Raw genomic sequence first — 13966 nt, 5'->3', positions numbered from 1 at the left:
GACTGACGGACGGACAACGGTATACCATAATACGTCCCGTAAACGGGCGTATAAAAATAGCTGATTGGCACTGTTTTTTAAATTTAGCTGAGACATTGACAATATGAACCTTTTATATAAATTTCCTAAAAATCTGGCAAGAATTGTACATGTAAGAGCGCTTATAATGCAATTTTCAATATAATAAATACTTTCAAGGGGCATAACTCTTTTAATTAACAGCTGGGCCATGAGCGCATGATACGCCCGTTGATTTTTCAACAAATAAAGTTCAATAACTCCTCAATGTCATATCAGAAATTTATAAAAAAAAAACTAAAGGGAGGTTATTGTAATAGATATAAACCAATCACCAAAGTTTCATGAAAACTGCTCAAGCACTTTTGAGTTATTGTCTAGAAACTGGAAAATCACACCTTTTTTGTGAATAAAATCCCATTACTTGGAAACATAAAATCTAAAATTTATAAAAATCGAAAGGGAACTTATGTCAATATAAACAATTCACCAAAGTTTCATGAAAACTGCTCAAAGCATTTTTGAGCTATTGTCCGAAAACTTGAAAATCCCCTTTTTTTAAAGAAGAAAACCCCACAACTCAGAAACGTAAAATCTAAAATTCATAAAAATCGAAAGGGAGCTCACATCAATAGATATAAACAATTCACCAAAGTGTCTTGCAAACTGGTGAAAGTGTTTTTGAGTTATTGTCCAGAAACTAGAAAATCCCCCTTTTTTATAGAATAAAACCGCATAACTTGGAAACATAAAATCTAAAATTCATAAAAATCAAAAGGGAGCTCAAGTCAATAGATATAAACAATTGCCCAAAGTTTCATGCAAATGGGATAAAGCGTTTCTGAGTTATTGTCCGACATGCTGACGACAGACGGACGGACAAAGGTATACCATAATACGTCCCGTAAACGAGCGTCGAAAAATAGTTGACGGATGCCCAGTATTTCTATATCCCCAGTAACATGTTGCGCTAGGAATCAAAATACATGTACACACATGAAGCAATATTACATAGAAAATTTCTAATAAAATATGACAAAATACTCTACAAATACATACCCTAGGGTCAAATCTAATAACAATATCATAATACATAGGGAACACAATATCATTCACAGTGAATTCAATGATATCTCCTTCCATTATCTGCATAAATCCATTGCCTGTCCAACTCTGAAGCCCTGGTCTAGGCTCTCTTATATATGGTCGTGTATTCTGTGAAGAAAAAATTATAAAACTAATTCTCGTCATACTTAACTGTTTTTATAAATCCTAATATTTTTATTAATTTGCAAAGATATACTTAATATATCTTAAAATTTGTACTGTTGCTGTCAGTGTAAAAATTTAACCTTGACAGAAGTCCATTTATCAGTAAAATACACTCCAATAAATGCTTAAAAGTTTGGCTAAAGGTGCTATCTCCTGATTATAAAATAGCTTCTGCCAAAGTTGTGTAAAGTTCCATGTAAGCTCAACAAAGTTTTCAACTTTTAAAATCTTAAACTAAAGACTGTACTTAAATATTGACTGCCTTAAAAATACTTCTATAAAAATAAGATTTGGTATGATTGCCAGTGAGATAATTATCCATAGAGACCAAAGGACAAAGATGTAAACAATTACAGGTCACTATATGGCTACAACAATGAGCACCTATCCATTACGCACAAATTAAAGCTATAAAAAGCCTCATAAGAAACTAGAGGCTCTAAAGAGCCTGTGTCGCTCACCTTGGTCTATGTGAATATTAAATAAAGGAGGAAGATGGATTCATGACAAAATTGTGTTTTGGTGATGGTGATGTGTTTGTACATCTTAATTTACTGAACATTTTTCCTGCTTACAATTATCTCTATCTATAATTAACTTGGCCCAGTAGTTTCAGAGAAGATTTTTGTAAAAGATTACTAAGATTTACGAAAAAATGGTTAAAAATTGACTATAAAGGGCAATAACTCCTAAAGGGGTCAACTGACAATTTCGGTCATGTTGACTTATTTGTAGATCTTACTTTGCCGACATTTATTGTTTTTTACAGTTTATCTCTATCTATAATAATATTCAAGATAATAACCAAAAACAGCAAAATTTCCTTAAAATTACCAATTCAGGGGCAGCAACCCAACAACGGGTTGTCCGATTCATCTGAAAATTTCAGGGCAGATAGATCTTGACCTGATGAACAATTTTACCCTATGTCAGATTTGCTCTTAATGCTTTGGTTTTTGAGTTATAAGCTAAAAACTGCATTTTACCCCTATGTTCTATTTTTAGCCGTGGCGGCCATCTTGGTTGGTTGACCAGGTCACGCCACACATTTTTAAAACTAGATACCCCAATGATGATTGTGGCCAAGTTTGGTTAAATTTGGCCCAGTAGTTTCAGAGGAGAAGATTTTTGTAAAAGTTTACGGACGACGGACGCAAAGTGATGAGAAAAGCTCACTTGACCTTTCAGGTCAGGTGAGCTAAAAATGTGAAATATTTCAAGAGAGAACCAATATCCAGATTTATTCCACAAAAAGAATGGAAAACAATTATGTCAGACAGCAACCAATGTCAACCACTTTATTACAGGTTCCAGGTTTAGGACTGACAATTTAAGAGGAACAACAGTTACTAATAAAATGCTCCGCTGGGGCACAGCTTGATACGACCGCAGAGGTCGAACCCTGAACAGTTGGGGCAAGTATGGACACAACATTCAAGCTTGATACAGCACTGAATTTGGATTGTAATTAAATATTTGACACAGCATAGGTTTCTGACACAGAATGAATGTGGTCTAAGAACTTAAAAAATTTTAATTTACCTATTCAAACCATATCATTATTATTTGCTTTTATATATAAATCAGAAATAACCAATTTAAAATGGAAAATTTAAGAGAAAAAAAAGGAAAAAAAAATCCCCCCCCCCTTTTTTTTTGAACCCCCTTATGATTCATCACCCCCAAACTCAATCCCAGCCTTCCCTTTGTGGTATGGTACCTTGCAGTACAATTTCAGAGAGATCCATACACTTGAACACAAGTTATTGTCTGGAAACTAGAAAAATGCTTGTTTTTTGGCCCCTTTTTTGCCCCTTATTCCTAAACGTTTAGGGCAATTACCCCCAAACTCAAACCCAGCTTTCCCTTTGTGATATGGAACCTTGCAGTACAATTTCATAAAGATCCATACACTTACACACAAGTTATTGTCATGAAACTAGAAAAATGTTTGTTTTTTGCCCCTTTTTGGCCCCTAATTCCTAAAATTTGGAGGCAATTACCCCCAAAATCAATCCCAGCATTCCCTTTGTGATATGGAACATTGTGGTACAATGTCAGAGAGATCCATACACTAACACACAAGTTATGTCTGGAAGTTATAAAAATGCTTATTTTTGGCCCCTAATTCCTTAACTGTTAGTACAATAACCCCCAAAATCAATCCCCACCTTCCTTTTGTGGTATTGAACCTTATGGTAAAATTTCATAGAGATCCATTCACTTAAACTAAAGTTAGAGTGCGAAAACCAATGTGTCTTCGGACGACGACAACGACGACGCCGCCAACGTCATACCAATATACGACTGCAAAAATTTTGGGGTCGTATAAAAACTAGTGCAAAACCAAATTTCCACTTTGAAATAGCTATGTTCATATAGACTTAAATGTCTATCGATACAACCCTGACTGATGATTGTTGTCCCATATGTCAATTTTGTTAAGCTAATAATTTCTGCTGTCAGGATAATAACCAAGAATACAAAAAAGTTCCAAAACAAATACCATCATTGAAGGGCAATAACACCAATTACTGAACCTTCAGAAATATTTTTTACGTAAATGTTGAAAACAGGCTTCATGATATTAGACAATAAATTGCTCTGCAGGGCGCAGCTTGATACGACCACAGAGGTCGAACCCTGAACAGTTGGGGCAAGTATGGACACAACATTCAAGCTTGATACAGCTCTGAATTTGGATTGTGATTAAATATTTGACACAGCATAGGTTTCTGACACAGAATGAATGTGGTCTAAGAACTTAAAAATTTTAAATTGGACATTCACCTATTATGGTCCAATATCCAAAATCTAAATACATGGTTAGATTCAGCATATCAAAGAACCCCAAGAATTCAATTTTTGATGAAATCAAACAAAGTTTAATTTTGGACCCTTTTGACCTCAATGTGGACAAAGTTGATAACGGGGCCAAAAAATCTAAAAATCTTAATACATGGTTAGATTCAGCATATCAAAGAACCCCATATATTCAATTTTTGTTGAAATCAAACAAAGTTTAATTTTGGACCCCGATTTGGACCAACTTGAAAACTGGGCCCATAATCAAAAATCTAAATACATGTTTAGATTCAGCATATCAAAGAACCCTAAAAATTCAATTTTTGTTAAAATCAAACAAAGTTTAATTTTGGACCCTTTGGACCTTAATGTAGACCAATTTGAAAACGGAACCAAAAATTAAGAATCTAAATACACGGTTAGATTCGGCATATCAAAGAACCCCAATAATTCAATTTTTGATGAAATCAAACAAAGTTAAATTTTGGACCCTTTGGACCTCAATGTGGATCAATTTAAAAACGGGGCCCAAAATCCAAAAACTTAATACACGGTTAGATTCAGCATATTAAAGAACCCCAAGAATTCAAGAATAAAACCCCATTGAAATTGATCAAGAAATAAGCAATTTATACGAAGTATCTTCTTTTGCACAATACTGTGCAATTGAATATTTCTTGCTATTGCGCAATACTGAACAATTGACAATTTCTTGCTATTGTGCAATATTGTGCTATTGGATATTTCTTGCTATTGCGCAATACTGTGCAATTGAAGATTTCTTGCTATTGCGCAATACTGTGCAATTGAAGATTTCTTGCTATTGTGCAATACTGTGCAATTGAAAATTTCTTGCTATTGCACAATACTTATTATATAATAATTTACACATTCTGTTTGGTGTGTATCTCCTACCATATCATTATTATTTGCTTTTAAATATTAATCAGAAATAACCAACTTAAAATGGAAAATTTTAAAAGAAAAAAAAAAGGAAAAAAAGAAAAAAAAAAAATCCCCCCCCCAAATTTTTTGAACCCCCAAACTCAATCCCAGCCTTCCCTTTGTGGTATGGTACCTTGAAGTACAATTTCAGAGAGATCCATACACTTGAACACAAGTTATTGTCTGGAAACTAGAAAAATGCTTATTTTTGGCCCCCAATTCCTAAACGTTTCGGGCAATTACCCCCAAACTCAAACCCAGCTTTCCCTTTGTGATATGGAACCTTTTAGTACAATTTCAGAAATATCCAAACACTTACACACAAGTTATTGTCATGAAACTAGAAAAATGCTTGTTTTTTGCCCCTTTTTTGGCCCCTAATTCCTAAAATTTTAAGGCAATTACCCCCAAAATCAATTACAGCCTTCCCTTTGTGATATGGAACCTTGTGGTACAATGTCAGAGAGATCCATACACTTACACACAAGTTATTGTCTGGAAGTTACAAAAATGCTTATTTTTGGCCCCTTTTTGGCCCCTAATTCCTTAACTGTTGGTACCATAACCCCCAAAATCAATCCCAACCTTCCTTTTCTGGTATTGAACCTTATGGTAAAATTTCATGGAGATCCATTCACTTAAACTAAAGTTAGAGTGCGAAAACCAATGTGTCTTCGGACGACGCCAGACGACGACGACGACGACGCCAACGTCATACCAATATACGACCAAAAAATTTGTAATTTTTGCGGTCGTATAAAAATATGCTATTTTGATATTTACATATAAATCAGGCTTAAACATGTTGATTTTCAAAATTGTGTTGTTTTGAAGATTTTTCAGTGATGCCTCCTTTTATACAGCTATGTTTTGGTACAGCCTCAGGGTTAAAATACTTGTAGTGAGCACTGGTAACCAGGCAAGTGAAACTGTAAATATTACTTTAATTGTGAATTTTTTCACCAAATTAGGCAAAATTGATTCTTTTTTCTCTAGTTTATTTTGTTAGATAATTAGAGGAAATCAAAACCAAAGAACTTTCAACTTTTCTCATTCCTTTCTTTTCATACTCCATGTCCTTTTCCGCCTGAGTTTTCTGTTTCTTAGATGCCTGTACATTTTCATCTTTTCTACAAGACCAAAGAGGATTTTAACCTTAATGATCCCGTCTTTCCCTGTCAGGGAATATATCGATCTCAATCTGATTTGTTTTTTTACTTAAAAACCAAATCCACCTCCAATGTGTTCTTTAATATTACCTGATTGAAAATCATGGATCAATGAACAAAGATAATGAAATATTAAACAAATCTGCTGGTATATTGATCTTTTTCAGATTAAAATGTGTCATTCCCATCTTGATCATTGATTTTTTTTACTTGAATACTGTGGATTCATTTTTATTCGTGGTATACCAATTTTCGTGGGTTTCGTGGGTCACAGCAAACCACGAATTTAAGAATTCAACGAAGAATAATCCCGAAAAATGTGTATGGAGTCGGATGTTTATTTCCGGTTATGTTATGCAGTTCTAGTATAGTGCTGACTAGCGATAAACATTGTAACATAACACGTGTTTTTAATGAAAGAAGATACAAGTATTTTGATTAAATCAATAACAAATATATCGAATATCAGTGATACTTTACTTTTTAAAATTGATTAAAACTTTTCATGGAAAATAACTGCAAGTTGTTAATTACCGTGTCATAGTTTGGTATACTGCATGGTGATTAAAAATCAATAGGATTAAGTACGGGGATATTGCCCGTAGGTAATATTGTTTATGACAGGAACATTTATTTTCACACCTTTTACTTATATGACTGTTTATTATATCGTGATTAGGGAATTGAGCTTTCAATCATAGAGTTTTGAATGCCTTATGAAATTCCGACAAGAATTTATAAATTGTAAAACAAACAAATAAGTAGTTGTCTCTGTTCATTATTGTGATAGAAGTTTTCAATGAACACTTTAACCTAGAATGACCAAGCGAAGATTTTGACAATTCAAAACTTTTTCAATGAATTCCTTCTTTTTTGTTTGTTTTATTATTGATCAAACAAGGAGGTTATATGATCTCCTTAATCAAAAAGAAATCCACGAATTACGTATCTGATTTTTTTTTTCGTAATCAGCGATCCACGAATTTACGTATACCACGAAACGTCTTTTTTTCTCTATCCACGAAAATTAATACCCACGAAAATAAATGAAACAACAGTAGGTAGTTTTCATTTTAATTACTGATATTTTTTTCTATATTTTGTTTCACTTTTGAACATTGTCAAGTAACATTATTTACTTGTCCATGGGCAACAAAGACAAAAAAAAAATAATGTATCCAGTTGGTCGGATGTACCAGTTGAGCGAGTTGGTCATGACATTTCCACACCTCTGAGCCTATTGATAAATGAAGACAATTTCTTATACTAATGGCTACGATATAAGGTAGGGCTTAGTAAGTTTTTCTTGGGTTGATCATCTGCTTAGTGTAGTTACTTACTCCAATACCCAAAGCTTCCTCTGCTTCATACAAGAAGTAGTCCAATTTGCCAAAGAAATATTCAGAGCGTGGTTGGTCACATTTCCTACCAATTATGTTTGGTTTACAAGTGCACTGTCCACTAATGGAGTCACACTCTTCAGATGTTGCACCGCCTACATCACAATCACAAGGTCGACATCCACTGACATCAGAACTTAATCCCCAATAACCAGGCTAGAATAGATTATTAAAACAATAACTATATATGTACATATGAAAATTTGTTATTGCAAAACAAATAAAAGTGTATTAATATTCTATGAATTTTAATTGAGCATTATGGTCACACTATACAATATCTAAAATATTGGAAATCCCTCTAATATCACAACTAGTTTATATACATGTATGTAGAAATTATGCAAAAATATACTATTTTTTCAAAATCTGAAAATCGCTTTTATAACATGCAGTGTTAAAATTAATCAAAGGACAACAACAGTTTAGTTGGTATAATTATCTACTTTTTTTATAGACAAGGAAATCCAACAAATACATGACCTGGCAGAGTTCAGGACATTTTGTAATGTTTCAATATCATTTCCCCTCCAATACTTTTACTTCTATAACCAATCATATTATCATGATTTACAAATATTGTAAATACTTTGCATCTAATACTTCTAATACTAATACATCATAAACATATGACAAATATTTACATTAGGAATGTCAGTAATACTATAAATGTAGCCAAAACTTGATGCATCTGTAAAGGAAGCAGGGGGAGGATCTAGATTATGTCCTCTCTTTTTCTTCCAATTTCTGATTTAACTACCTTAAATTCTGAAGTATGGGTAATATTATTGTCTATACACCAAATTAAAAATAATGTTATGCCATTGGTTAAATATCAATGTTTAAGGGTATTGTTAACCACTGATAATGTGTTAGTGTACCCTTTTCAAAATATTACTCAAAATGCTTTATATCTTATAAAAGGTTGAATTATGATACTCACATAACATTCATCACATCTCTGTCCTGTAACAAATCTTTTACAGAAACAAGCACCATTCTGTTTATCACAGCCCATATTATCTATAGTTCCCAACAGATTACAATTACATACTGAAATGTAGACATAAATAATTTTAATTAACCAAGTAAAACTTGAATATCACATCATGTACATGGTGGTAAAGTTGTAGAGTAAAAATTTTCATGATCAGTGAAAAGTACGTAAGCACAAATATAAATCTAAGTTGGTATAAATTAAGATCTTAAAGGATTTGTATTAGAAGAAACTATTTTTGTCAAGTACTGTTTTTTCTGGTTTTGGTGATGTACTGTAAAAGTCACCTAAAATTTGTGAAAATGATAGATTGGGGTGTAGAGACATACAACTTTAAGAATAGTTTATTAATTAGAATAGTATCAATTTATATATCAATATAATACTACAGAATTAAAAAAAACTGAGCATAAATTTGATGTATAATTCTATTTTATTGCGAAAGAATGATACTTTTCCACAGATTCACTTAAAGGTTACCTGTCGATTTAAACTTTAGTAAGTTCTTTTGTTCCATCTAATAAATACAATAGCTATTGTTCTCTGTGGAGTTTATTTAACCCTTTCGCCGATGAGTCCCGGTTTACCGGGATTCACGCTTCAGACAGCTGACGATGAGTCCCGTTTTACCGGGATCGGAATACCTCTTTTATATTTCCCGCTCAAAACAGTGCAAACACGAGTTATCTTTCTTTGTTGAATACCCGGATGAAAGTGTAAACATGGCGCTTCCGTTTGTTAAAAACCGTGTCAAAATCAAGGAAATTTACGGAATTTACGAGAATTTAAAATGAGGGAACATTTTTTTTGAAAGAAATATGGAAGAATTGAAGCCAAACTAGTATACTTTTTTGACATAAAATGTCGTTTTATGTACAAAACACTTGGAATGGACATTGTTCAGTGTAAGGAATTTGTACAGCCTCATTAAATTTTTCAAAATTTTGCCGTTTTTGGTTAAAAAATTACGATTTTGGGTCAAAAAGAAGAATTTTGAGAAGTTCACCTAGATAATGCCGAAAATTTGAAAATTTGAATATTTTCTGAAGAAAAAATTATCAAAACATGAACAACACTGTGAACATGGTGTTAGTGAATGAAATAAAGACACAAAATACTACAGACAAGTTTTTATTGACATTTATTATGAAGATCTCCCACTTGAGTAATAGTAGCCAGGGAAGCCATCGTCTCAGAGTAGCTTCTGTCTGGGCAGCTATCGGTGAAAGGGTTAATTGGACTTTTAAATTTCTTCTAAGAGAAATCCATCACTCATTGAATAATTTACCTGAACAAAAAATCTAACTTTCAATGATGAAAATACATGAACCAATACTAAATAAGGACACACAAAACTACACATGATGTTGTATTTATTCAATATAAATTATACATTTTCAATTTGTTCAATATAAACACTGATTTATACATTAAAAGTTGATTTCTGACTAAATTTTCAATAAATTTTTTTGTTTGTGAGTTTGACAAATAAAAACTGGAAAATGACGATGTTTAATTTAAGGCCTTCTTAAATGTACCCTATAACTAAACAAACACAAAAAAAATATTTTTCATAATTAGTTCAGTGGTTATATTGAACAGATTGAAAATATATTATTGCTATTGAATAAATACAACATCACCTGCAGTTTTGTGAAGTGATACATGTATTTTCATCAAATAAGAAGATAAGTTTTTTGGTCAGGTAAATTATTCAATGAATGATGGATTTCTCTTAAAAGAAATTTAAAGGTCCCACTATTGTATTTATTTAATGGCACAAGTGAAAAGTTTAAACACCTTGAACAAGAGGAGATGACTCTGTGGAAAACTTTCATTTGGTTTGCAATAATTGCTGCTGTAATCTTGACAATTGACCTATGTGGCATTACTTTGAGACCTGAATTGCATTCATCATATCATCATCCTATTTTAACAACATTGCAACTTGGCTAGAAATCCAAGTCTGTTGCTCATATTTCTCCACAAAATGTGTTACACACATACATTTAAGACTAGAGATTCAATCACATTTAACTGCTCATCTGAGCTCATTGTCAAAAATTGGCATAATAGGAACAAATGCTTCACATTATTGATCATATGGGTGTAAATTACAGTTAAAAAAGAAAACCAGCATCACAGATTTACTGGTACATTTGATTGCATTAGATTTGGAGATGAATCATTTTGACTCTATAATTAGTACACAGAAATCAAGTAGGATCATTTATGTTCACCAGTTTTATTTTTTCATCCATCCAGAAGACATAAAGAAATGTCAAGATGTCTGAATGATCGAATTCTGTGATTTCAAATAAACACGATCATCAGTTTAAGGGTCAATTTGACACAAACACTTACTTTGACAACCATCAGGATTATCTTCACTGAGCATCCAATAACCATCAACACAAGTATCACAACGTTTCCCCTCTACTTTAGCTTTACAACGACATCTTCCAGCCTCCAGACCAAAATATGGGTCTGTATGATCATCACATCGTCCATCTCTTTCAGATCCTGCTGGATCACAATCACAAGCTGAAAGAACACAGATGATATAACATCAGGGAAGATAACTATGTTAATTTAAAATGCAATTGAGCTGTTTAATCTGGGTGAATCATAGATCTGAAATATATAAAGACACATATGTTGTTTGCATGAATAAACTGTTAACACAGAGATATGTCTCTCCTATTTGTTATTTTGATAATGCAAATGCTGAAATTAAAATAGCAATACTTTAACATGTAAGTTATGCAAATATTCAGTCAATGAACCATGACTGAAGGTACAGGGCTAAACAATCTCCATGGAAATGAGATGTGCCAATGCTAATACAACTGCAAACCAAATACCACTGACTTTTCATAAGTCGTTCCCTTTAAACAAACCAAAATACAAACATTAACTTGTAAACTATGTAAAAGTTTCAAAGTCAATGAACCATATTATGTAAATAAACAGCAAGACGTTTGTATGGTAGCTAGTCAACACAGTGCATACAATTGTCAAAATCGCACAATCATTGCTAAGATTTAGATGCTATAATTTTGAACTATCAAAAACAAAAAAAGAATTAAAATTCAATTACAGCTCTTTTTATAATGCTAGCAAGACAAATGTTTGTTTGGCTTGCTTGCTTTGCTAGCATTATGAAAAGAGCTGTAACATACATTCCTAACTGTTAATAAATTTTTTCCAGAAATTTAAAATATATTATCAATAAACGCAAACGTCAAGTATTTACTATTGGCAAATTTTTTATCAAATCAATCTCTTCTTCAAGTCTAACTTTCTATTTTATTTCTATACAAAATATAAGCAGAGACTTATCAAACCATACGTACACAGTATAAAATTAGTAACGTATTCGTAGTAATAATGATTATTGTAAAACATTAATTACGTTTATTGTGAAATGCAAGGATTCAAAATTCTTGTGAATTATAACCATGCAACTATTTTTTTCATTCCCTACAGTTTAAACATTAGATACTAATTTATTTGTGTTCATGTGTTCATTCCTGATAATTGGCACTCATATGTTGCATATGATTTTCATAAATGTATTCACTGTTAAAACCCGCGAAGATGATAATATAACATTAATTATATTCTATTAATGATAAATTTAGTTTCATTTTAAACTTTAATAATTTTAATGAATTATCCCTTGGTCTGTTAGTATCTATTAATGAAAATAACTATTTTAGACAAAATAAAGTTTTGTTAAATTATCTTTCTGTTTTCCGACCTAAGATAAATATTTTTAACAGTAACATCGTTTTGTTCATTTTCTTCTTGTATTCCGAAATTTGCTTAGGCTATGGTGGAATTACAAATATGACATGTTAAACGTTCAGAAATAATCAGTTTATTCTGGGACATAATTTTATGTCAGTATATTATTCCCATGTGTATTGTCACAATTGACAATAGCACATTGTATTAAACACTACACAAACAATGCGTACAGGGACCATCTCAAAACATGAATTATATACACTTTTAAATAAAAACGTGTATGCTGTCAAAAGCAAATAGTTTGTAATATATAAATGGCTTTTTATTTTCCGATCTACAAATGAACTTTAATTTGGTTGTCAAAATATTAATACAATGTCACGTGGTAACATATCAATAGAGGGACCGTTTCAAAGACATAGATAACTACCTGTATAAATGATCGAAAATTTTCGAGACATTCCGAGAATCTTGTTTCCGAGGATATCCAATGGCTCATAGAAGCTTTCAAAACTCACCAATATATCGGTGTGAACCCCTCATGGGGTTCACTAAAATAAAACAACAAACCTTGACATATCTCTGGGTCTCTTATGTCTCTATTGGGATCTTGAAAAAAGTATTCTTTGCATTCCTGGCAATTCCTGCCTGTTGTGTTATGTTGGCAATCATCACAAACACCACCACTTATCTCTCCAGAAAGTACATACACTGCAGGGTCAAAATGACATTCTGTTGCATGATTGTTACAGTTGCATTCTAAAAAGAGAAGCAATGTATATATGTAAAACAAAAAGACATTTTTGATACTTTTAATGTTTATATCAAAACTTATTTGGTCTCTTGTTGTAAAGAACTTGAAACTGTTGCATATCCTTAAAGTGATTACTGTAAATTCAGAAATTATTGTGTGCATTTATTATTGCAATTTTTGAAGAATGGACAAATAAAGATTTATTATTGGGATTTCAGGAAAATCTGCAAACAGATCTATGTATAAGATACCAGATTGCGAATTCTAATTATTGCAATATTCACCAAGTCGCATTATTCGCATTAATAAAAACCTAGCAATAATTTCTGAATTTACAGTACTCAATCTGACTACCAGCAATGAAATACTATGTTCTATGAAAATTATGGTTGCTAGGTTTTTTTTTTCTATTAATATTGTTCCAACAGACTTCCAGAAAACTCCACAAAATTGAAATTGATTCCTGTGACATCTGATTGTTCCATACAAAAGCTGGGGACTATACATTTCCATTACCATATAGTTATGTACCTTTTTCATAAATTGAGGTCGGACAGTCTTTTTGGCTATAATTTTATTCTGAAAACCTCTGTTAATACAATGGTATACAGAAAAACAGAGACATACATAATGTTATTATAATACATATTTCTTTCAGGAAATTTACCAAGATCAAAATCAAATGAGGAATTGTATTTAATATGTCAAATTTTTCATGCTACCAAGTAAAATCCAGTGAAAATGCTGTATTTTACAAATTAAGTGCCTTATATTGTATTTGTCAAAAAGAGGTGACACTTGCAGGCATGTGTATTGCATAGTAAGAAAAAAATGTATCAAAATCTTTTTTTTT

At 32.0% G+C, this 13966-nt stretch overlaps 1 protein-coding gene across 1 annotated transcript in view; it reads right to left on the bottom strand.

Annotated features, from left to right (window-relative positions):
• LOC127701576 (laminin subunit beta-1-like) overlaps positions 1–13966 on the bottom strand; it is a 119284-nt gene that overhangs the window by 56231 nt on the left and 49087 nt on the right. Inside the window, exons 7-11 of the mRNA XM_052205543.1 lie at positions 12930–13118; positions 10971–11150; positions 8553–8662; positions 7550–7765; positions 1078–1233 (exon numbers count right to left, since the gene is read on the bottom strand). Coding sequence (XP_052061503.1) covers positions 1078–1233; positions 7550–7765; positions 8553–8662; positions 10971–11150; positions 12930–13118 — 851 coding nt within the window. The remainder of the gene's footprint in view (positions 1–1077; positions 1234–7549; positions 7766–8552; positions 8663–10970; positions 11151–12929; positions 13119–13966) is intronic.

The sequence above is a fragment of the Mytilus californianus genome, unplaced genomic scaffold, assembly GCF_021869535.1.
Source record: "Mytilus californianus isolate M0D057914Y unplaced genomic scaffold, xbMytCali1.0.p SCAF_1, whole genome shotgun sequence".
Taxonomy (NCBI): domain Eukaryota; kingdom Metazoa; phylum Mollusca; class Bivalvia; order Mytilida; family Mytilidae; genus Mytilus; species Mytilus californianus.
The sequence above is the reverse complement of the archived record's forward strand: the minus strand, read 5'-3'. Positions and strand labels throughout refer to the sequence as shown.